General features: G+C 37.6%; 2 protein-coding genes across 2 annotated transcripts in view; both read right to left on the reverse strand.

Annotated features, from left to right (window-relative positions):
• Window positions 1–1,654: 1,654 nt before the first annotated feature.
• LOC117314671 (UDP-glucuronosyltransferase 1-1-like) lies at window positions 1,655–4,363 on the reverse strand. The gene has a single exon (XM_033868755.1). It carries the CDS (start codon window positions 3,885–3,887, stop codon window positions 2,355–2,357), a length of 1,533 nt encoding a protein of 510 aa, XP_033724646.1. The 5' UTR covers window positions 3,888–4,363; the 3' UTR covers window positions 1,655–2,354.
• Window positions 4,364–11,436: 7,073 nt separating this feature from the next.
• Window positions 11,437–27,477, reverse strand: part of LOC117344643 (TELO2-interacting protein 1 homolog) — a 38,538-nt gene continuing 22,497 nt past the window's right edge. The window contains exons 14-26 of the mRNA XM_033907469.1: window positions 25,291–25,360; window positions 24,444–24,645; window positions 23,866–24,002; window positions 22,986–23,151; window positions 19,988–20,092; window positions 18,582–19,064; window positions 18,167–18,272; window positions 17,539–17,621; window positions 15,232–15,347; window positions 14,214–14,301; window positions 13,043–13,129; window positions 12,646–12,768; window positions 11,437–12,388 (exon numbers count right to left, since the gene is read on the reverse strand). Coding sequence (XP_033763360.1) covers window positions 12,305–12,388; window positions 12,646–12,768; window positions 13,043–13,129; window positions 14,214–14,301; window positions 15,232–15,347; window positions 17,539–17,621; window positions 18,167–18,272; window positions 18,582–19,064; window positions 19,988–20,092; window positions 22,986–23,151; window positions 23,866–24,002; window positions 24,444–24,645; window positions 25,291–25,360 — 1,850 coding nt within the window. The 3' untranslated portion in view covers window positions 11,437–12,304. The remainder of the gene's footprint in view (window positions 12,389–12,645; window positions 12,769–13,042; window positions 13,130–14,213; window positions 14,302–15,231; window positions 15,348–17,538; window positions 17,622–18,166; window positions 18,273–18,581; window positions 19,065–19,987; window positions 20,093–22,985; window positions 23,152–23,865; window positions 24,003–24,443; window positions 24,646–25,290; window positions 25,361–27,477) is intronic.

Consider the following 27,477-nt stretch of genomic DNA (forward strand, 5'->3'; position numbering starts at 1 on the left):
CTTTTATGAAGCTGTTTTAAGGATTAGACATTTCGTAGGACATCGGGGTTCGATTGCACGACTAGTCACAACAAGGTGTGTGCCACAGGTACTTGTGGACATGATTATGATGTTTTTAATTTAAATGTTACATTATAGACGAGTACATTACTGCATTACAATCGCATGCTTAATTTGTAAAAAAAAAAAAAAAAAAAATCATACCTTGGCCTTATAAATACTAAAAGGTAAGCAAGTAAAAGATCGAAAAAACTAGGCCACCGCCTACCCTCTCGGGGAAATCTCTGTTCTCCCTGAAATATGCATTGTTTTACTGCTACAAGTAGGTCAGGGTACGATATATTTTTTTCCACAAGTACCTGTAGTGTGTGCCACATACTTAACAGAGTCGGGATATCCGATTTGTTGACGGATTGTCCCTCACTCTTTGTTATCGGCTCGCTATAGTTTATAAATCTAAACAGTACGTGAGTTAGAACTTACTGAGGCTTGAATATTGCTAGAACTGCAATATCATACAATCTGTCGGGAGGAAAGGGGAGCGACATGCAGTGTTCATGTCAGGTTATACAATGCCAAGATCAGACATACTTGGGTACTATTACCGGTTACAATAGCAGCATGTCCCTCAAACACGCAGATATGTACAACACGGGAAGTGATGCGTGCTGATTTTGTGCAGCACTGTAAGTCGAGCCGTTTGACATAATTTATGTTTTATTTATAACTTAGTTATATGTTACCTTACGACACAGTTCTGATATCATGAAGGCAATCAATAAAACAACAACGGGATAAAACAGTCAAGCATGTATACTTTAGTTGATATGTTACATTAATAATAGTGTATTGTAATGAGTCTTATGTGGATTTAGCTGGTATTATTGTATTGTGCCGTTGTATCATCGGGTCGAAAAGGTATGGAAGCCTTAATATATCATTTGCGTACTGTACGTTTTTGTGTTATTTCGTGTATAAATTGGGTCCGCACATTATTTTTGTGTATTCAATCCATAAATAAGCGCCTTAACATGTGCTTTAAACAATGTGCTGTCGCGTGGTGGACATTGGGGTAATCGCGTAGTTTGGTGTATACAGGCATGGCACTGCTTGTTACTAATGTAATAGATTGAGGTTGGTCGCAGTTTTGCGACTGTCATTGGAATTCTGTTAGGGCCAGAGGAAACTCGGGCTATCTACATCAGACATGGTGTCAGGGCTAGAGGAAACTCGGGCTACCTACATCAGACATGGTGTCAGGGCCAGAGGAAACTCGGGCTACCTACATCAGACATGGTGTCAGGGCTAGAGGAAACTCGGGCTATCTACATCAGACATGGTGACAGGGCCAGAGGAAACTCGGGCTACCTACATCAGACATGGTGTCAGGGCTAGAGGAAACTCGGGCTACCTTCATCAGACGTGGTGTCAGGGCCAGAGGAAACTCGGGCTACCTACATCAGACATGGTGACAGGGCCAGAGGAAACTCGGGCTACCTACATCAGACATGGTGACAGGGCCAGAGGAAACTCGGGCTACCAGATTGTGTGTGAAGCTGAATCGAAATTTGTGATTGTGTTAAGTGTATATTTGTTTTCATTGTAATGTTCTCTCTTCTTTTCAGTTCTCGAATCAATAACCAAGTTAACCACATTGATATATTCAACTTTATTTCATGTCATATGCATGGCTATTTGTACACATCCTTTTATATACACTCTGACAAACCTTTCAGTGGGTAATATCCAAAAATATTCCGACAAAGAATTCCACACATATACATATCCAACGCTATTTCGTAGTTTTTGCTTGTCGCCCGATATATTTTCTGTTAAGTTACAGTTGGTAAATATTGTCTTATCAATAAAATAATGACTTTTCTTGAATTACGAAAAATAAGAAAATTAAAAGCATCCCCAATCGTGTTTTATAAATACCAAAATCAGTGCAAAACTATAACATTATAATACGACAGGTCCTACAAGAATGCATATGTAACCCGTCTTAAGGAGAACGCTGCGCGGACTCGTCCCTCACACCCACGTGACTCCATTCGCCTTCTCTCTATAGCATTGTTTATAAACAACAACCAAGAAAACCTGTAAACATATATATTTATAGAACATTTATTACGATATAGGCGCGTGTATCGCTATATTATCCTTTTACTGAGTTTGAAATCTACAGTTATATTATCCTGAATACATAAAGGTTATGATGATTCTAGTATATATGCAAGATTCAGGAAATATTAATGATTAACTATAATGATAGTTTTGATGAGTGGAATACAATATGTAAATACGGTAAAACATACACGCTCTTTAGATTCTCCTTTCCACAAGGCGGGTATTCAATCTGTTTTGGTTTTTGGTCTGGAACAACATCTAGAACATGTTTTGATCAACCTCCAGCAACACCAGATAATAACAAATTGAACTAAAATGATAAAGAACAAGACGTCGATAAGGTAAAATTTATACATTGGCATATCAGTTGCAGGAGATTGGAGATAATCAGCGCCATGTTGTATCACTTGATCAATCCAGTATGCCGAGCGATCACTGGGTGTTCCCTGTTGACCGTGAAATATTTTGGATCCTTTTCTGATGTTATCTTTGTATTTGGAATTATGGAGAATATCCTGTATAGCATTCGATAATTCTAAATCAGTAAAGGAGCAGAAATCGTGAGAAATTCCAAATCCTTTAAAAGCCATTTTGCGACAGTTATAGAATCCGTCCGACATAACGGGCAGTCCTATCATTGGTACGGCGTTGTACAATCCCTCATATAGGCCGCTGTTTCCGCAATGGGTGATGAAAGCCTTGGTGTTAGGATGTGCTAGCAGATCGTTTTGTGGCAACCACGGCATTAATAAGACATTGCCGTCCATTTTTGTATCGTTTCCATACCGTAGAATGAATTTCACATTTTTAAACTTCTTAAATACACCAATAAGTTTGTCCATTCTAGCTGAGGGCAGATTGTCTATGGTACTTCCAAACGAGGCCACAACGACTCCATCAGTCGCTGAATTCATATACGACCTCAAGTAAGACGGTAAAATTTTAGGCTTCTCTGTGCTTAATCCTCCAACAAATACCACATTTGGCATCATGGGTTTTGGGAAGTCAAGAACAAAATCAAGGTCAATAAGATGGAACGCCGTGCGTCTATGCAGGACATCTAACGACACAAATGGCTTTTCTGGAACATACTTCTCAACCAAATCGGCTGGAAATACAGGCTGGGGTGAGACCGCTATCAATATAGACACTAGTGTGTTGAGTACTCTTTGAACAAACGACATTTCTTCAGAGACACCAAGCAGACTAAAGGTAGAATGTACAGATGGCATAAATGGTATTCTCGTCCTGACCGGTATGTACATTGGACCAGCCTCGACATATGGGATTCCTAACTTGTATGCTAGAACTGTGAAACAGGTCGCTACCATGACATTGTCAATGAGAGCCACGTCAAAGTTAAACTGCTCAAGATCTGCAATTAAGTCTTCGTCCGAGAGTAAAGTATCACAAATATTATTGCCAAAAGCCTGTAATGCGAAAATTGGTAGCGGCACTCTTTGATTGCACACTCCACTAATGTAATCCTTTGTAATCAAACTTATACTGATATTCCTGTATGACGCTGGTATTATAACATTAGTATTGCTGTCCTCCTTAACTTTATCACCCAATTCTTCATTTAAGATGAAAGTTGATTGATGTCCATACATACTTGCAAGCGAATCGGCAATATTTCGCATTGGTTTGATGTGGCTCCATGCTGGCATGGCTAGAACCAATATTTTTCCTGATTTTACCGGAGGCGGAAGCATCGCCATCACCGAAATGCACAGACACACCCATCGGTACTCCATTGCAAATGTATACACTGTTTCCTTGATAATGTTGAATAATTGTTGATCTAATGGTCCATACAGGTTGAATAATATGCCGATTATATTCAGGTGTCCCGAAACTTTATCACTAGACTTGAACCTCTGGGTGAGGGGATAGCAACCCTTGTGGAGCAGTTGCCTGGTACTGACCGCAGGCCGATGGTTTTTCTCCGAGTACTCCGGATTTCCTCTGCCTCCAAAACCTGGCACGTCCTTAAATGACCATGGCTGTTAATAAGACGTTAAACAAAATAACCATACATCAGAGTTGTCATGTGGAAGACGTCCTGAGATAAGAAGATGGTAAGCTAAAAATACACCCCAAAACCTGTTTTATAAAACTGTGGTGCACCCACTGTTGTGTTAAATGGATCACTGGTTACATAGGGCACCTGTATATAAATTAAATCCCCTGAAGACCGAGTGACAATGCTTAGGGAAATAAGATACTCATCCATTTTGTTTCTCTCCGTCGTCTTAAAATGAGTATACATATTTACAGGTACAAAATGACAGTATTATGACGACACCTACCCTGTATAATACAATTCCTATGAATAACTGCTCGTAATACACATAAGAAACACACGTGTTTGAGATACGGTCCAAGGAAATGGGAAATAGATAGTAAACACAGAGCAAGTGACTGGATACCAACAAAACATTTAATTTGTCTCAACAAAGAAAATGACAACAGCTAAAAAGGGAAACCAAATGTATAGACATAACAATGTCTTTACGGGTGTATATATAGTTATTTTTAGGGTGTAGATGAAAAATTTCGTGGCGTGGATGGGTATTTGATGGGTGTAGATTAATGTCTGCGGATTCGATTGTTAGTTCATTAATATGGACAATGTTTTTTTTGGTAGATTGATAGAAGCGCTAATATCGCATGAAGTTCCATTATGACCATGGTCAAAAGTACATGTGGTCTATGTCAGATAAACGATGATCATTTCTTAGTACTAGTAGATTATTATTCAGAATTCTTTGAAGTGTCCAAATTAAAGGATACCAAGAGTGAAACCGTTATAATCAACTGCAAATCACAGTTTGCACGCCATGGAATTCCAGATCTACTGATAACTGACAATGGTCCACAATTTGATTGTCAGGAATTTCGGAAATTCTCAAAGGAGTGTGGTTTCGAAGACAGAACTTTAAGTCCCTTGTTTCCAGAATCTAATGGAATGGCTGAAAATTCTTAGCAAACTGTTAAACGGTTACTGAAAAAGTTAAACAAGATGGACGCGACCTGTGCCTGGCCTTAGTGGACCACAGGAATACACCACGACACTCTAACCTAGGATCACCAGTGCAACGACTGATGCGTCGCAGAACCAAAACTCGGTTACCATCGTCAGAAACACTGTTGAAACCAGAACTAGTTGTAAATGTGACGGAAAACTGGAGAGTAAAGATCACTTCAGAAATAATCTCATGACACTGAAACGAGGAAAGTAATCGATTAACATCAGGAAATTATCGACCAATATTTTTCACTTTGAGACTAGAACCCTCTCTCAAGATTTATGAAATTGTATCGCTTATTGAAACTTCTTAATATTCCTTTCTATGTCACGCGAATATATACTAGAATGATTTAGGCACACTTGTAAGTAAGGTTTAACCTCCCACCAACACCTATGGTGATTTAAGGAAGGTAGGTACATATATATATAATATCATATATAAGATTAATATATAGAACTGTATACCATATGACAATAAATGCTACGAAATAAAGATGAATACATCTATATGTATGAAGTTTACTATTTGTCGCGATATTCCTTGACTCTCTAAATGGTTGTATATAGAATAATACTGATTATGTCACTGGATAGATCATTTCTATCTTGATGTATTTTCACTTTCTCCATGACCACATGTAATATATACAAAAGTTGTCAAGCTATTCATGAAAGTACACGCATCAATACCGATCGTGTCTACCTCTGCATGCTCGACAGCCGTGCTAGTATTCAAATTGTGTGTATTTTTACCCAGGTCTCTCTATCTGATTTTGGCACTACATAAACTGATACAGTGCAGCCTGTCTCTTTCGAGCCGACGGAGAGATACATATTACATAACTACCCAAGCCCCAGTATTTTCTAACCCTTGTTCTGTTTAGATTTAAATCTTTAAACTTTTACAAGCCATGCAAATATATTACAAAACAGTGCACATTAAGTAGATACATCTTAAAAGAAATATATCCAAATGAATCACCATATCTTCAAACGTTCCAGTAAATTAAAAACAGTCTTTGGTAATGAATGTTACCTTGCTAAAAATAGACCTGCACGTCTTTTTTTATTGACTGCAGTATAATGTGTATATCATTATTAAATCACCTTACACATACTTAATGGCAACAGGCATCGACCCTTTGAAGTGACGACCGAGGGCTAGTACTTCGCGCAGACATCAGGGCCCGGTTGTTCAAAAGGTGATTAGTTTAATCACTTGATTAATGAAAATTTCATTTCTCATTTGTTGCAAAACCCGTGAGTATATCATCTTTAAATCATGCCAGTTGGAAGAGAATTAAGAATTACAGATTTTATAAAGTTTTGACAAATTAGTTCAACAAGAAATTATTATACCAGGATTTGAAAAATGTTGTTAAAATGTGATTAGCCTAATCAACTTTTGAACAACTGGGCCCTGCTGATTTAGAGTTATCAGTGTACAGTAGAATTGTCTTCAAAATATTCATCAGCATCCTGTTAAAATCATGAGAATACTGACGTGAAAATCTTAATTCGAACTCACAGAATTGTACTCTACAAAATACCTATAACAAAGCAACACATTAATATAGTAACGCCATTTCAAAACAAATAGGGAAGAGAGTCAGTAGAGCCAAAATGAACTCAATGTATCATACACCTGTTCATCCTTTGGAGATGACAGGGACAACATCAAGCTTTTTCGTCCTTTTAGGACTCGTCAGTGACGTTAGGGACAACATAAAGCTGTTTCGTCCTTTTAGGACTCGTCAGTGACGTTAGGGACATCATACAGTTGTTTCGTACTTCTAAGACCCGTCAGTGGCGTTAGGGACATCATACAGCTGTTTCCTCTTCATCACACAGCTGTTTCGTCCTTCTTGGACACGTCAGTGATGATAGAGACAACATGAAGCTGTTTCATCTTTCTAGGACTCGTCAGTGACGTTAGGGACATCATAAAGCTGTTTCGTCCTTTTAGGACTCGTCAGTGACGTTAGGGACATCATACAGTTGTTTCGTCCCTATAAGACTCGTCAGTGACGTTAGGGACATCATACAGCTGTTTCCTCTTCATCACACAGCTGTTTCATCCTTCTTGGACACGTCAGTGATTCTTTCTAGGACTCGTCAGTGACGTTAGGGACATCATAAAGCTGTTTCGTCCTTTTAGGACTCGTCAGTGACGTTAGGGACATCATACAGTTGTTTCATCCATCTTAGACTCGTCCGTGACGTTAGGGACATCATACAGCTGTTTCCTCTTCATCATACAGCTGTTTCATCCTTCTTGGACACGTCAGTGACGTCAGGGACATCATACAGTTGTTTCCTCTTCATCATACAGCTGTTTCATCCTTCTAGGACTCGTCAGTGATTACGGAGACAACATAAAGCTGTTTCATCTTTCTGTAACTCGTCAGTGACGTTAAGGAAATCATCATACAGCTGTTTCAATCTTTCTAGGACTCGTCAGTGATGATAGAGACAACATACAGCTGTTTCATCTTTCTGTAACTCGCCAGTGACGTTAAGGACATCATACAGCTGTTTCGTCCTTCTAGGAATCGTCGGTGATGCTCTGGGCCCAGTGATCATAAGAAGCTACCATCGTCGGAGACCCACGGTTGATTGCACTACGCTACACTTATCATGGTAAATGTAGCGTAGCGTAGTGCAATCAACCGTGGATCTCCGACAATGAGGAGGCTTCCAACAAACTCAAAATGGGTAAAAAAAAAGTCAAAATGTAGGTGGGTAGGTACTAAAGACCTATAATTTCAATAGATAAAATCGAAATAGATAAAACGAGGGCAAAACGTAACAAAGATTAACACGGAGACCCTTGATTAAAGGGAAAACGAAAGTAAGATCGGGTGTCCTTTTAGGTAAAAGTCCTTTGCTTTATCTTCGACAACCGCAGTGTAAAAGTAATTCAAATCTGGGCAATGTCATGTTCTCTAACCGAGAGCCAGGCTGGTGGCAAGAAACGCCAGGATATCTAAAAATGTCAAACACTTCTTATCACCAACCTGCATCTTCCACAACCCTGGGGTTTTTTTTTGTTCGTTATGAACCTTCCATAGTCGCAAGTCAGAGATTGTGTATGACAAGCTAGAGGATTTTGAGTACCTTCAGAATTATAGATAAAACATGATATTTTGATCAAAATTTGCACCTACCATCTTATGTTAACAAGTTTTGAAAGCTTATTAAGTATACCTTTCTATTGCAGCTCTTTTTTTAATGTCAAAGACGGGACTATCAATGACTGACCTTGGCATCGATGTCACTCCCAGAAAGTTTTCCTACCGTGTTCAAGAGTTCATCAGACAAAGCTATACTCATGGATTTTAAATAGTTACGTTTTTCTGGTCAAAGAGATTGGCTGAGGCTTGTGATCACATAAAGGATATAGGTTATCGTCGGGTTAAAACAATGCCTCAGAAAACATAGTTTATTGTTCTAGAAGTAGTTCCATCTTGAGGTGCTCCTCACCTAGACACATTGATACAACTATTTAGTATAATGCTTGTATCACAGATTGAAGTGTTTTGAAACACTTGATTTCAGCATGGCTAATAGCGTTGCGTACTGTATCCATATTTATCCTAATATATCCCTAACCCAGAATAGAAGTTTTGCATCTTCTTTGTTTGGATGTAAAAACAGTGTGGCGAGAGGAAGAACAGTGCGATAGAATAGTCCAACCTCCCCAGTCTTTACATTCTACATTGTCTAACGAGGAGCAGCTTGAAGTGAAGGAAGATAACATAGGTGATATCTCAAAGGTAACGGAGAAATTAAGCTTTCTCTTCCATCTGTTTGATTTCCAATCTTAAGTTTGAGATCATTTCCAATGAGATGATTTGAACTGTACGGGGGTGTGGACACTATAGTTTGTGATGATAGATGAGTTGATGTCTTACCAACGTTGACAGGAGATTTGATATCAAATGTCTTCATACAAGAAAGTGCATTTTGCATTTAAATGCATACCACAAAATATGGTCATCCACTGACAACATTGGACGGTTACTCAATGTTTCATCGTTGATTTGTTCGCCAGATTTTGGATAACGTTTCAAATATTTAAGCATGTGGCACATACAACAATTTTCTGTCTATTTGTAAAACATTACTATCTGCATTTAATTATAATTATTATTTTTCTGGCTGATTTATTGCCCTTAACATCCCTCTTAAATATTTCTTAAACAAAAACAAGCGCTATCTGCTAATGACATACCAAGGTGTGGAACTACAGACTGTCGAATCTTACTATACCAATATAACTTAAACAACCGCTACCTACCTACTTGTTATGTACCAAGGAAATATAGACTGTCGAATCCTACTATACCAATATAACTTAAACAACCGCTACCTACTAGTGATGTACCAAGGTGTGGAACTATAGATTGTCGAATCCTGCTATACCAATATAACAACCGCTACCTACTAGTGATGTACCAATGTGTGGAACTATAGACTGTTGAATCCTGCTATACCAATATAACAACCGCTACCTACTAGTGATTTACCAAGGTGTGGAACTATAGACTGTCGAATCCTACTATACCAATATAACTTAAACAACCGCTACCTACTAGTGATGTACCAAGGTGTGGAACTATAGACTGTCGAATCCTACTATTCCAATATAACTTAAACAACCACTACCTACTAGTGATGTACCAAGGTGTGGAACTATAGACTGTCGAATCCTACTATTCCAATATAACTTAAACAACCACTACCTACTAGTGATGTACCAAGGTGTGGAACTATAGACTGTCGAATCCTACTATTCCAATATAACTTAAACAACCGCTACCTACTAGTGATGTACCAAGGTGTGGAACTATAGACTGTCGAATCCTACTATACCAATATAACTTAAACAACCGCTACCTATTAGTGATGTACCAAGGTGTGGAACTATAGACTGTCGAATCCTGCTATACCAATATAACAACCGCTACCTACTAGTGATGTACCAAGGTGTGGGACTATAGAATGTCGAATCCTATTATACCAATATAACAAACAACCACTACCTACTAGTGATGTACCAAGTTGTGGGACTATAGACTGTCGAATCCTGCTATACCAATATAACTTAAACAACCACTACCTACTAGTGATGTACCAAGGTGTGGAACTATAGACTGTCGAATCCTGCTATACCAATATAACAACCGCTACCTACTAGTGATGTACCAAGGTGTGGAACTATAGACTGTCGAATCCTGCTATACAAATATAACTTAAACAACCGCTACCTACTAGTGATGTACCAAGGTGTGGGACTATAGACTGTCGAATCCTGCTATACCAATATAACCGCTACCTACTAGTGATGTACCAAGGTGTGGAACTATAGACTGTCGAATCCTGCTATACCAATATAACAACCGCTACCTACTAGTGATGTACCAAGGTGGGGACTATAGACTGTCGAATCCTGCTATACCAATATAACAAACAACCGCTACCTACTAGTGATGTACCAAGGTGTGGAACTATAGACTGTCGAATCCTGTTATACCAATATAACAAACAACCGCTACCTACTAGTAATGTACCAAGGTGTGGAACTATAGACTGTCGAATCCTGCTATACCAATATAACAAACAGCCACTACCTAAGAGTGATGTACCAAGGTGTGGAACTATAGACTATCGAATCCTGCGTGTCTGTGTATTCCCCAACCCATGACCTTAAGTTCACAAACGTTTTGATGGAAGGAAAAAGAAAAGAAAAGGAAACATCTTCAGCAAATTACAATGCATTTACAATAGCGCATATCAAGTTAGGGAACTTCTTATACGTATAACTCTGTGCCTTGGTATGGTGAGGGAACTTTTGTTTTTATCTGTTTCCAAACACAAACCAAATATGTCCTACATGTATGTCCCTCCGGGCAGAACAGGGCCTCCACCACACACTACACATATATGGGAGCTACTCTTATTAGACCAGAGCTATATTTAATATTATATATATGACATTTAACACAATCTACCCATCAACCAAGCTATATTTATTGAATGTGCATATCTAAGCATGAACCATGCACTTGGATTTGAGATTTTAAGAATGATTTCTCCGTGATACCTACTTTGAGAACCTAAATAATGTACTCTAAAAAATCAAAATTAATTCATTTATTTTTTTTAACTTTTAAGTATTCTAGAGTCTGAACGATCTGCATGAGTGATTTTTTAAAATATGTATAAACATTAGAGAGTACATAAATAAACAAACTCATCTGATACCAGCTTTGTATTTATGTTTACTTGATATTTATTGGATATGAACAGATAAACACCTTACTCAACATCAACACATTCTTGTTTACTGTGGTTGAACGTGTCCCTCGGTAACCGATCCTGTTGATAAATCTAATATACCCTTGATCATTCAGTATACCTCATAACACGTTCTGCGTTTCATACAAACAACATGTTGGTCATAGACATCTGAACATGTAAAACCCATACATATTCTGCAGTTGATTTAATTTCTGTATAGCACTTAAATGATGAAAGCCATAAACATTTAGATTCTGTAGTTCAAGCAATCAAAATTGTGTTGACGGAATACATTATGAAGGTCTTCATAGACTCTAAGGATTCTCATCACATTAACAGCGAGGGTCTTTTTGTGGCCATGATGTCTGCTTGTAGTAGCTGGTGGCTACCTCACTGAACAACATACATGGGGGCATTTACCGCACGCTATCCAGAGGAGTTGGGATAAAGTGTCTTGCCAGAGGTCACATACACATCAGCCTGGGTGTCTTTTAGGTTCTTGGATCTGTTGGTAGTAGCTGGTGGCTACATCACTGCAGGCTAACCAGAAGATTTGGGATGAAGTGTCTTGCCAAAGATCACAAAACAGCATAGGATGATCGATCACAGCTTCCAGAGAAATGGAAACTGACACAATTTAGGGATTTAACCATAAACATAGGACCTTCACCCACGGTGCCCTCAGTGTGTTGGTGTATCAACTGAGTACTATGGCCTGAAAGAAGCTCTGTAGGTCGTACATATCTGGTTTTCAATCAATTGAAACCTACTCCAAGGAACAAGGCATTTGATTAGTCGGAACTCATGTGATAATCAACCAATCACAAATCAACACATTCAAGTCCCCTTAAAGTTCCCAGACCTTCTCAGTCTCAGGATGTTATCAGTGAATTCATTCTGACATCCGACTTTGCTATGGAACTGCAAAACAATGAAAAAACAGTAACATCAGGCATTTTTCAAAATAACATGATTCATCATCACACACAGGGCTTAAAAGCCAATCTAAATTTACATGACATAGATATAGTCTATGATAAAAATGGAAAGCACAAAAACAGAAATTGTATCCTTACTGCTTTAATTCTGGTATTACCATTGTACATTAATTTTTATTATCATTTTTTTTTTCAATTGACAAAAATATTCCATATTTTTAGTACTGAAAATGTATATACCTTTACAGGTGAGAAGATCGGGTGTGGTGGTGTATAATCCTCCTCCCTGTATAAGTCAGTCAATCGAAGCCAAAGTTCATCACTTGCAATGGCTGCCAGCTGTGTACAGATCTCCATGGAAACCTAGCAAAGGAACAAATCACATCCTATAATTCTTTTTAAGACATCAAGCTTCATCAATCAACACATCAATAGTCCTCTTTAAACAGATGTAAGTGTGTTATGTGATGTCTCTCTGTTATTGAGAGATACTCTACATTTTAACTTTAAAAAAACTCTATAATAAGAATCAAGTTATTAAGCTAATTGCCATTTGAACAAGTAGGCCACGAAGGTGGAGCAATTATTGGTATGTATTTATAATAACGATTTGATTTTCCTCTGTTTGAATCATTACCTGTTGTAGTGGTTTAGGTTGCCGTGTGCTGAGGTAGGAAACACACACTCCAAGGATACTATCTAGGCAGTTCCCAGACAGACCAAGCTTTAGAAAAAATAGATTAAACATTATTAACTAACAGATTAACCATTATTAACTAACAGATTAACCATTATTAACTAACAGATTAACCATTATTAACTAACAGATTAATCATTATTAACTAACAGATTAACCATTATTAACTTACAGATTAACCATTATTAACTAACAGATTAACCATTATTAACTTACAGATTAACCATTATTAACTAACAGATTAACCATTATTAACTAACAGATTAACCATTATTAACTAACAGATTAATCATTATTAACTAACAGATTAACCATTATTAACTAACAGATTAACCATTATTAACTAACAGATTAGCCATTATTGACTAACAGATTAACCATTATTAACTAACAGATTAACCATTATTAACTAACAGATTAACCATTATTAACTTACAGATTAACCATTATTAACTAACAGATTAACCATTATTAACTAACAGATTAACCATTATTAACTAACAGATTAATCATTATTAACTAACAGATTAACCATTATTAACTAACAGATTAACCATTATTAACTAATAGATTAACCATCATTAACTAATAGATTAGCCATTATTAGCTAACAGATTAACCATTATTAACTAATAGATTAAGCATTATTAACTAACAGATTAACCATTATTAATTAAAAGATTAACCATTATTAACTAGCAGATTAACCATTATTAACTAGCAGATTAACCATTATTAACTAACAGATTAACCGTTATTAACTAATAGATTAAGTATTATTTACAAAGTATATCCATTGGGTGTCTATCACCACAGAAGAATGTGTATCACTAACTTAATAAGTTAACAATTATTTCAAAAGATTTTCAACTAAAGTCAATATTGCTAATACTCCATGTACAGTACTGTACCCTAGAATAGATCCAGGTAGCATCATTGTAATCATAAAGTCATGCCTTCCAATTTTAGAGACTATTAACACTGTGACAAAAATAACTTTACAAATTTTTTAAATTAATAGAATCGTTTATAATATAAATTGTGAATCAATACAATCCAATATCTAGCTGAGAGCAATGTGACCAGAGTGTCTACACATCAAGAGGTGTACCTGAACGATGAGACTGCCGAGCACCTGAAGGGCCTGTTGTTGTAGTCTACAGCTGACAGTATACAGGTATGCCTGACCCGCCTGCAAGCTGTGAACAATTCAACATTGAACAGAACTTTTATTTATTCTATAAGTTTATGTCACTTACAAGGAATAGGCAAAGTCGTTTTTGGGGGCCATAATTTTCATGTCCACATTATGTAACAGTATCAATCAAGTCCAGATAGCGTGTAAACAGTTCAAAGGTAACGGAACCATTAAGATTTTTTGGTGACTAATTTGTTTCCACATTTGTTTCAGAATAACGTGATGCAGCTGTACCTTGTAAAGACAGTGTATGAACATTGTTTCCCTAAAATAGTTTCCAGGGATTTGAATGGAATAGAAGGTTAAATCTCTCAAATAGGTTTTGTTTATGATGTGTATAACACAGAAAGATGATTTTAACAGATATTTCAACAGTACCTACAGTAAATCATTTAAATCTTTTGTCTACAGTAAAAGTAACTAGAGTGACCGGCCAAAAATATTTGGTCACAATTTTTTTTCCATATATTTCATTCACTTTGAGAGCTATTTAAAGAATTTTTTTGACTCCCTTTTTCAAGGGATTTTCACGATTTTCCAGACACTAGCAGACAATTGTTTGCTATTCCATCCAATGATTTTTTACATATTTTTCTTGCACTTTATTTTCCTGAAATAGACGAACATATGAACTGTAACATAAGTGTGATCTTGCTTGTTCTTTATTCTAATGTAGTATTTCTACCAATTTCAAAACTGTGAACTGAAATATCTTTTGAAATTGTCTACAGAAAATTATACAAATATCATCGGAGAAAAAGGGTAAATAACTCTCTACATGCTTATGAAATCTTAATAAATTCCATTGAAAAACGTTGAAAAGTTATCATGTGGCCAAATATTTTTGAATGATAAAACCCTGTATACATGTATGTACATCCTTTGTATAGAGTGAATGTATATATTCCGGGATACATCAGTTGTACTGTACCTGATCTGAGACTGTTTATCCAGGAATGTTCTAATGACTGGCAGCACATCCTTCACCACACGTTGTTTTAGAAAGTCTCCACTCATACACACCATTACTGACAGAACCTCTAGAGCCTGGTAGGGATAGAGAATATCGGACCGCACAATGAGCATGGTATCACAATGCTTTTGTCACCTCAATTCCTATTGTTGTCTTTTTTATTGATTGAATGATTTCAAAATGAGTAGTGCCAAACACATGTATACCCCACAGGTAAGTAATAGTCCATATATAGATTTTTTTAAGTAATAGTCCATATATAGATTTTCAATGTGATAGTCCATATAAAGATTTTCCAAGTGATAGTCCATATATAGATTTTCCAAGTGATAGTCCATATATAGATTTTCCAAGTGATAGTCCATATAGAGATTTTCCAAGTGAAAGTCCATATATAGATTTTCCAAGTGAAAGTCCATATATGGATTTTCCAAGTGATAGTCCATATATGGATTTTCCAAGTGATAGTCCATATATAGATTTTCCAAGTGATAGTCAATATATAGATTTTCCAAGTGATAGTCCATATATAGATTTTCCAAGTGATAGTCCATATATAGATTTTCCAAGTGATAGTCCGTATATAGATTTTCCATGTGATAGTCCGTATATAGATTCTCCAAGTGATAGTCAATATATAGATTTTCCAAGTGATAGTCCATATATAGATTTTTTTAAGTAATAGTTCATATATAGATTTTTTTAAGTAATAGTCCATATATAGATTTTCAATGTGATAGTCCATATATAGATTTTCCAAGTGATAGTCCATATATAGATTTTCCAAGTGATAGTCCATATATAGATTTTTTTAAGTGATAGTCCATATATAGATTTCCAAGTGATAGTCCATATATAGATTTTCCAAGTGATAGTCCATATATAGATTTTCTAAGTGATAGTCCATATATAGATTTTGAATGTGATAGTCCATATATAGATTTTCCAAGTGATAGTCCATATATAGATTTTCCAAATGATAGTTCATATATAGATTTTCTAAATGATAGTCCATATATATATATGCATTACAGTGTCAATATAATACATATATGTATGAACTATCATTTGGAAAATTGTGCCAAGGCCCTGTGGTATAATCTGTGGGGTCATCAGGATATTGTTATTATATGTTATACCTAACTGGCGCTGGTCAACATTTTTCCTGGAGTATGACTGCTAATAACATGTCACAAATAAATTTATGTATACAAAGATTTCTGAAGTTGTGCAACAAATTAAATGCAGGCAAGCATAATTGAAGACAACAGTATTTATCAAAGATCTATTTTTTCATATCTCCTCACAATGTCCTACTCTACCATTCAAATCACAGGGCTTGGCATAAATTCACAACCACGCTCCATTTGTATTATAGTATATATATGGACCGTGGATGCGAATTCCATGCCAAGTCCCTGTGATTCAAACCAATCTGTTTGAAAATCAATCACTCTTCAAAATAGGGGATTTCAAAGTGTAAAAAGTAATTTGAAACAGAATAATTTTATGTTCTCATCCAAATTTTACCAGATAAATACTGATTTTTGCATCAATTATCAGAAATCTTGAGTGCATATTGGGTTGAACAGAATTATTTAGACAGTAATTAATGATATAAAAGAGCATTCTACATTATTGTATTACTCAATTATAATTATAAATGTATACATTGTATAACCAAAATACAAGTGTCAGTCAACTTATCAGGATTTTGTATAACTGACAAAACATCAAAAATCTGGAATGGAGGCACTTCCCTTAGAAAAATTATGCAATAAGTAGAATTGTCATCTATATCTTGAAAGTTAGGTATACCATTTTACCCATAGTTGTATCTTAATCCCTTGATTAGGTAGAAGTGTATTCATTCTTAATACACAGCATAGGTGTCTTGTGAGCCGCATATTCATAGCAGTAGAGGTGTATTTTTTACTAAAATATGGTTAACATTGTAACATGACTACTAACTCTTCCTGTTTCCTACTAACTCTTCATCCATTTGTACATTTCGATAAATTTTTATTAGGACTGTATAACATGATATATTTTCGGGTACTTTCTTCCGCAGTTTCAAAATTTTTCGATAGTTCTGTGGTACAAACTTTCATAAGCACCTAAATAAATATGAATTAATAAGTCTAGTATTTCAACAAAATTTTTGCAATTAATTTTCTAGTTCCTTGCCAAACAGAAAAACAAGAAATGTTTATACACAGAGAATATTCTATACAGTAACGGTATGGCACTTCTATTGATACTTGCCTTCTTAATGACTAACTTTTCTTCGTCAATAAATCTTGCTCTGAACGGAACCCAGATTTCATGTAGTAGCGGCAACAACTCATCTACAAACAGGAAGTGGCTTGATATAACACAGCTGTCAATCAACCGCTTTGTGTCACACCCGAAAATTTACAACTTCTATTTAATCACCCTCCTGAAGAAAACGACCCCAGAGGGACCTGCTTTTTCACAAAATCTCCAGTTTACACCTGCTTTGTCATAGCTTGGACCAACACTAGGGCAGATATATTTGTGTAATTGACCTTTACATGCATGTGTGGACAAAGAAATATCCACATGATACAAGCGAAGGAGTAAATCTGTGACCAAGTCACATCTAGGAAGTCGTGATTTATCATAATCAGGGATTTTGGTGATATTGAAGGTAAATACAGTCAAACTTCGTCATCTTGAAGTCATTGGGGTCATGAACAAACTTAGAGTTATATAGGACTTCGGGGTCATGAACAAACTTAGAGTTATATAGAGTATTCAACTATATTTTCTATAGAAATTTCCCTTGGAGCTAAGCTGTCTTTGAGTTAACACAGAGATGAAATTTGACTGTATATATATTACTTTGTATCAATATGTGACCTTGACCTACTTGTATGATCTGCTAGTGCTTGACATGCTTGACTGATGGTGTCCAATACCAGAATTCGTAGGCGTGCATTGTGGGAAGACAGGAGGTGTTTACAACGTATCATCACCTGTTCAAGGTCAAAGGTTACTGCTGAGGTAAGTAGGGAAATAGTTGAAAGAATACATTTAATACAGGATGTTGGTAACATGTGTTTGAAATGAAAATACAGTACATAATGTAGAGTATAGTCATACACTGATTCCCTTAATCAACACATTGTGGCAAAATATCTGATAAAAGTGAGAGCACTTTTTTTCTGAAACATAAATTTTGGAGAGATCATTCTTACCAGTATGGGGCAACACCAGGCTACCATATTGAGAAGTTTTATCCAAGATACAAGTAACATTAATATGCCGATGTTCAGAAAACTCACCTGTTTCAGAAACTTGATGGTGTTTGGTTCAGAGTTATCCCCCTTGTCAACATCCTGTGTTGTTTCTGAACCATCTATGATATCATTGTCTGTAATGTCCTCCTCAGTAACATCCCCACTGGCCAGCTTCTTCTGCTGACAGTATTGAAGTATAAAGGGCAGCAGCGTCCCTCCATCTGACTCATCAGACGGCTCCTTTTCTCCAGTATTTCCTTGCTGCCGTCCCTCTGACCCATCAGACGGCCCCTTTTCTCCGGTATTTCCTTGCTGCCGTCCCTCTGACCTATCAGACAGTTCCTTTTCTCCAGTATTTCCTTGCTGCCGTCCCTCTGACCCATCAGACGGCACCTTTTCTCCGGTATTTCCTTGCTGCCGTCCCTCTGACCCATCAGACGGCTTCTTTTCTCCAGTATATCCTTGAGGTTGTACCTCTGACCTATCATTCGGTTCCTCTTCTTGGGTATTTGCTGTCACCTCATGCTGCTAATATGAGAAATACATAATTGATCAAGATTACAGCTTTGAGTGTGGATTGTCTAGTTGTCCCTTGAATGGACTTGTTAGTTTGTGTAAAAGATTTAGGTTTTGAACACTTACATGTTGTACATATTTCTATATTTACATTGTTCATGTTGTTGTGATTTCTAGTGTCTGATGCCAAAACTTTTACATTTGTTTTCTGGGTTTTTCGTCCCCTGAACAGCCAGGGTCATTCTGAGGCAGGCCTCCTTGTAGCAGTTCGTGACTACCTCACTGAACAACATATGGGAGGTCTGTCACATGCCATCCAGAGCAATTATTGTAAAGTGTATTGCCTAATGACACAACCACGAAAGCACATACGGCCTGTTTCTCCGTTTCCCGAGAATAACAAACCAATACCGGTATAGAGCTTCAAACTATGCACCTCTGATCTTCACCTGAGATTACATGGCTGGTGCTTTAACTGACTGAGCTGTCACGGACCCCTTGAGTGGGTAGTGCCTAGTTGCCGTAGATCTACATATAGTGTGTTTGTAGTAAGTTGTCACTGCAGTTCTATCTGTTCCTATAGCACAAGTTTATCCTCAAAGGTAGAACTGATACCCTCTAATCTCATGATATAATACAGGATATAATCACATGGATGGTGTCAAATTACCTAAAACACTGAAAGTTGATACAATAGATCTCAATATACCCACAAACGGTGGTTCTCTAATGCATGGTCCGGATAAATTCAATCAGTTTGGTATTAATATTGTTTTGTTTATTGGGCGTTTATCTTTAATCATAACAGTTATCAAAAGATGAGTTCGAAAACTTAAAATACTGTTTCCTTTGTCAAGAGAAGAGTGAAGTATCTACATGTTTTTCCCTCGGTACTCAATGGAGAGAATTGGCACGTGTCTTAAAGTCTAACAAACCTTGACAGGAGGGAACCATCTGACAATGGCTTTGGTAAGTTCATGTAGCACTCCCATAAACAACACTGCCTGGTCCAAATGGTGGTCATCTAGCACATCCAAAATCTGAAACAAGGGAGGTAACTTTAAAGATCAATTTACATGTTAAAAATCAAGAAATCATCAAGCATCTGTCAGGAGAAAACAACTACACACAAACACAGTAGTAACTCCTGTATGGTGTCATCTATCAGGGGCAGACAACTACAGACAAACACAGTAGTACCTCGTGTATGGTGTCATCTATCAGGGACAGACAACTACAGACAAACACAGTAGTACCTCGTGTATGGTGTCATCTATCAGGGGCAGACAACTACAGACAAACACAGTAGTACCTCGTGTATGGTGTCATCTATCAGGGGCAGACAACTACAGACAGACACAGTGGTACCTCGTGTATGGTGTCATCTATCAGGGGCAGACAACTACAGACAGACACAGTAGTACCTCGTGTATGGTGTCATCTATCAGGGGCAGACAACTACAGACAAACACAGTAGTACCTCGTGTATGGTGTCATCTATCAGGGGCAGACAACTACAGACAAACACAGTAGTACCTCGTGTATGGTGTCATCTATCAGGGGCAGACAACTACAGACAGACACAGTAGTACCTCGTGTATGGTGTCATCTATCAGGGGCAGACAACTACAGACAAACACACTAGTGCCTCCTGTATGGTGTTATCTATCAGGGACAGACAACTACAGACAAACACAGTAGTACCTCGTGTATGGTGTCGTCTATCAGGGACAGACAACTACAGACAAACACAGTAGTACCTCGTGTATGGTGTCGTCTATCAAGGGCAGACAACTACAGACAAACACACTAGTGCCTCCTGTATGGTGTTATCTATCAGGGACAGACAACTACAGACAAACACAGTAGTACCTCCTGTATGGTGTTATCTATCAGGGACAGACAACTACAGACAAACACAGTAGTACCTCGTGTATGGTGTCATCTATCAGGGGCAGACAACTACAGACAAACACAGTGGTACCTCCTGTATGGTGTCATTTATCAGGGGCAGACAACTACAGACAAACACAGTAGTACCTCCTGTATGGTGTCATCTATCAGGGACAGACAACTACAGACAAACACAGTAATACCTCGTGTATGGTGTCATCTATCAGGGGCAGACAACTACAGACAAACACAGTAGTACCTCCTGTATGGTGTCATCTATCAGGGGCAGACAACTACAGACAAACACAGTAGTACCTCCTGTATGGTGTCATCTATCAGGGACAGACAACTACAGACAAACACAGTAGTACCTCCTGTATGGTGTCATCCATCAGGGGCAGACAACTACAGACAAACACAGTACTACCTCCTGTATGATGCCATCTATCAGGGGCAGACAACTACAGACAACTACAGACAAACACAGTAGTACCTCCTGTATGATGTCATCTATCAGGGACAGACAACTACAGACAAACACAGTAGTACCTCCTGTATGATGCCATCTATCAGGGGCAGACAACTACAGACAACTACAGACAAACACAGTAGTACCTCCTGTATGATGCCATCTATCAGGGACAGACAACTACAGACAACCACAGACAAACACAGTAGTACCTCCTGTATGGTGTCATTTATCAGGGGCAGACAACTACAGACAAACACAGTAGTACCTCTTGTATGATGCCATCTATCAGGGGCAGACAACTACAGACAACTACAGACAAACACAGTAGTACCTCCTGTATGGTGTCATCTACCAGGGGCAGACAACTACAGACAAACACAGTAGTACCTCCCGTATGGTGTAATCTATCAGGGGCAGACAACTACAGACAACTACAGACAAACACAGTAGTACCTCACGTATGGTGTCATCTATCAGGGGCAGACAACTACAGACAGACACAGTAGTACCTCGTGTATGGTGTCATCTATCAGGGGCAGACAACTACAGACAAACACACTAGTGCCTCCTGTATGGTGTTATCTATCAGGGACAGACAACTACAGACAAACACAGTAGTACCTCGTGTATGGTGTCGTCTATCAGGGACAGACAACTACAGACAAACACAGTAGTACCTCGTGTATGGTGTCATCTATCAGGGGCAGACAACTACAGACAAACACAGCTAGTACCTCCTGTATGGTGTCGTCTATCAGGGGCAGACAACTACAGACAAACACAGTAGTACCTCCTGTATGGTGTCATCTATCAGGGGCAGACAACTACAGACAACTACAGACAAACACAGTAGTACCTCCTGTATGGTGTCATCTATCAGGGGCAGACAACTACAGACAAACACAGTAGTACCTCCTGTATGGTGTCATCTATCAGGGGCAGACAACTACAGACAAACACAGTAGTACCTCCTGTATGGTGTCATCTATCAGGGGCAGACAACTACAGACAAACACAGTAGTACCTCCTGTATGGTGTCATCTATCAGGGGCAGACAACTACAGACAACTACAGACAAACACAGTAGTACCTCCTGTATGGTGTCATCTATCAGGGACAGACAACTACAGACAAACACAGTAGTACCTCCTGTATGGTGTCATCTATCAGGGGCAGACAACTACAGACAAACACAGTAGTACCTCCTGTATGGTGTCATCTATCAGGGGCAGACAACTACAGACAAACACAGTAGTACCTCCTGTATGGTGCCATCTATCAGGGGCAGACAACTACAGACAACTACAGACAAACACAGTAGTACCTCCTGTATGGTGTCATCTACCAGGGGCAGACAACTACAGACAAACACAGTAGTACCTCCCGTATGGTGTCGTCTATCAGGGGCAGACAACTACAGACAACTACAGACAAACACAGTAGTACCTCACGTATGGTGTCATCTATCAGGGACAGACAACTACAGACAAACACAGTAGTACCTCCTGTATGGTGTCGTCTATCAGGGGCAGACAACTACAGACAACTACAGACAAACACAGTAGTACCTCCTGTATGGTGTCATCTATCAGCGGTAGAAGGTCACTACTGCTGTACTGCAACATGACCTTTAACACCAGAGGGCTTTGTTGGTTGTCATGGAAATGGCGTAGTCGGAGAGAAATAGCATTTACCAGATAATCAGCATTTTTCTGAATCAATTCTGCAATAGATCTGTGAAAAAAGTATGATAAAAGTCAAATAAACTACATATATATATGTGTCTTAAAACAGATGCCGAATGGGTTTTTATCATTCATCTTTGATAGCATATGAAAAGAAGATTAAATTGGAACATTTGATTCACCTATCTTGTTGATTTACTAAAGTAATTTTTGGTCACCGAGTTTGGCCTAAAATTGTATTTTTTCTTTGTTTGTTACATATTAAATACAAAATATCAGAGCCCTGTACTTTTTAATTATTCATAGACCTTTTTATTATTTTAAGAGTTTTGCATATTTGAACAAATATGATAGCTCTTAAGCCCAGAGCCCTGGGCCTCATTTATTACTTACCTGTAATAACAGGCTGTACAGATGGTACACTGTGACAACTTACCTATTATTACAGGCTGTACAGGTAGTACACTGTGACAACTTACCTGTAATTACAGGCTGTACAGATGGTACACTGTGACAACTTACCTTTAATTACAGGTGGTACACTGTAACAACTTACCTGTAATTACAGGCTGTACAGGTAGTACACTGTGACAACTTACCTGTAAATACAGGCTGTACAGGTGGTACACTGTGGCAACTTACCTATAATTACAGGCTATACAGGTAGTGCACTGCGACAACTTACCTGTAATTACAGGCTGTACAGGTGGTATATGGTGACATACACAGCTGTAATTACAGGTGGAACACCATGATAACTTACCTGTAATTACATGCTGTACAGGTGGTACATAGTGACAGGTAAGCTGCAGTGCTGATTACAGCTGTATTGTCTCCTAGTTTTTCCAACATTGGGTACAGTGTCTGCATCAACAAAGGAAGATAACTCCTGCCAAGTACCTGTAGATATAATGAGTTTACATTACTAAAGCTAGTCCAAATAATACTGTACATACTAGTAGCAGATAATAGTCAGAATTCCTTACTTATGTCAAAACATGAAAGTACGTCCACCCAACTAGGCTCTCACATCAGAGAATATTTTCCAATGTTCTGACATGGAGAGTGTAGCAATTGAGAGAACACATAATTTTACACTATCATGACCATTTAAGTGCACATAAGTCAAATCTAGAGTAGGAGAAAAATAATGAATGAGACAATTAAGGGGATCTTAATCCACTGGGTAAGATTCTTAAGCTAGCAAACACTCTCCAAGCCTCGACTCTATAAACTTATTATGATAAGAATCTTCCCCCTCAGATTAAGAGCCTGACAGTGTCTAAACCCATTACCGTTTTGTCCAAATTCCTGTGTAACAATCTGCTGGAAATATTTTACCTTAGCGAAGGTTCCGAGTCCTTCCAGTAGTAGACAGATCAACACTGTGTTCCTGTTGTATACACTCACACTCTCTTCATTTGAAACTAGAGTTATGGCCCTTAATGAACTTCCTGGCACCTGTTGATGTTTCCCACTTTCCTCAGTTGCCATGGTTACAAGGTAGAAGTTTCCAGGTGACAAGTATTCTTCCACTAACATACTGTGTATTAATACAATGATCTGTGTATTATTTTCTCATTGTCACTGTACTATTAATTGAAATTCTACTTCAAATACATGTATAATCATGCAAGAATTATGCGTTATTACAAATGTATGTGTCACTTGACCTGCTTTGTCGATATCATAAGCATTTTAACATACTAAATGATATATTTGAAGAGACTAATGAAATTTAAGTCCAGAAATTTAATGTTTTTACCAAAAACATACAAAAATCATAGAAATGCTAGTAAAGAGTGCAATGCATTCAGCTATATATTCCATGATACACATATAACCAAAGTTTGGATGTTCTAGACTAGCTCTAACAGTTTGTCAGAAGCAGCTTAATATGCAAGAGCTAAACACAACACCTTAACTATTATTTTCTCCAAAGTCCAGAAATTTGAGATTTTTACCATAAAAATGCAGAAAGCCATGAAACATTTTTAGTGCAATAAGCTCTATTAACCCATGCTACATCTATGATTGAGGTTTTGTTGGTGTAGCTTTGTCAGGAACTGCTAGACCTAAAACCTTAACATTGTTGACACCGTCGGAAAAGTAACACCTGTGCTCTGCCTTTCTGACATCCGTTGTAGGTGACACAAAAATTCCATAACTAAAGCCTGGCATGCCCTACCTAATTGTACTCTGTAGTTGGTGGTCAGGCCAATCAGCAGATGATGAAAGTGTTGGTGTGCCTTTTTTCTCTGGAAAGAAAGAGTTCAACAATCCTAAACAAATCTGAATTGAATTAATTTCTCATTTTCTTTTTTATTTAACAATATGAGTTTTACCTAGAACTGATATCACATAGAACGATTTTTATTTGTGGTTTGACAAGAACTGTAAGACTCAGAGTAACTCATATCTCCGAACCTCCTCTGTTATATGATAAAAGTGAGTGATGAAAGATAAGCTGAGATATTCCATGGACCAAGTATAGAAATTGACAGTGTTATGATATGGTGTTAATATGAACCAAATCTGTCCTGGGGATCATAAGACATCCTGTTTACAAAAAGTGGTCAATTATGACCTTTAAGCTTGAACTTTGAGTGATGAATACCACAATATAATCATGTAGACCTTGATGGTGTGATATAATTCTGTAAATATAAACACATAGACCTTGATGGTGTGATATAATTCTGTAAATATAAACACATAGACCTTGATGGTGTGATGTAATGCTGTAAATATAAACACATAGACCTTGATGGTGTGATGTAATGCTGTTAATATAAACACATAGACCTTGATGGTGTGATGTAATGCTGTCAATATAAACACATAGACCTTGATGGTGTGATGTAATGCTGTAAATATAAACACATAGACCTTGATGATGTGATGTAATGCTGTAAATATAAACACATAGACCTTGATGGTGTGATGTAATGCTGTCAATATAAACCTAATCTGCAAAGGGGTTCATGAGATATCTTGTACAGAACCTTTGCATGGATGTACACATGACCTTTGAATGGATGTACACATGACCTTTGTATGGATGTACACATGACCTTTGTATGGATGTACACATGACCTTTGTATGGATGTACACATGACCTTTGAATGGATGTACACATGACCTTTGAATGGATGTACACATGACCTTTGTATGAATGTACACATGACCTTTGAATGGATGTACACATGACCTTTGTATGGATGTACACATGACCTTTGAATGGATGTACACATGATCTTTGTATGGATGTACACATGACCTTTGTATGGATGTACACATGACCTTTGAATGGATGTACACATGACCTTTGTATGGATGTACACATGACCTTTGAATGGATGTACACATGACCTTTGTATGGATGTACACATGACCTTTGAATGGATGTACAAATGACCTTTGTATGGATGTACACATGACCTTTGTATGGATGTACACATGACCTTTGAATGGATGTACACATGACCTTTGTATGGATGTACACATGACCTTTGTATGGATGTACACATGACCTTTGAATGGATGTACACATGACCTTTGTATGGATGTACACATGACCTTTGTATGGATGTACACATGACCTTTGAATGGATGTACACATGACCTTTGTATGGAGGTACACATGACCTTTGTATGGATGTACACATGACCTTTGAATAGATGTACACATGACCTTTGTATGGATGTACACATGACCTTTGTATGGATGTACACATGACCTTTGTATCGATGTACACATGACCTTTGTATGGATGTACACATGACCTTTGTATGCATGTACACATGAAGTTTGAATGGATGTACACATGACCTTTGTATGGATGTACACATGACCTTTGTATGGATGTACACATGACCTTTGTATGGATGTACACATGACCTTTGTATGGATGTACACATGAAGTTTGAATGGATGTACATATGACCTTTGTATGGATGTACACATGACCTTTGTATGGATGTACACATGAAGTTTGAATGGATGTACACATGACCTTTGTATGGATGCACACATGACCTTTGTATGGATGTACACATGACCTTTGAATAGATGTACACATGACCTTTGTATGGATGTACACATGACCTTTGAATGGATGTACACATGACCTTTGTATGGATGTACACATGACCTTTGTATGGATGTACACATGACCTTTGAATGGATGTACACATGACCTTTGTATGGATGTACACATGACCTTTGTATGGATGTACACATGACCTTTGTATGGATGTACACATGACCTTTGTATGGATGTACACATGACCTTTGAATGGATGTACACATGACCTTTGAATGGATGTACACATGACCTTTGTATGGATGTACACATGTGTATACCCCCAAAA

The sequence above is a fragment of the Pecten maximus genome, chromosome 16 (genome assembly GCF_902652985.1).
Source record: "Pecten maximus chromosome 16, xPecMax1.1, whole genome shotgun sequence".
In the NCBI taxonomy this organism is placed as follows: Eukaryota; Metazoa; Mollusca; class Bivalvia; order Pectinida; family Pectinidae; genus Pecten; species Pecten maximus.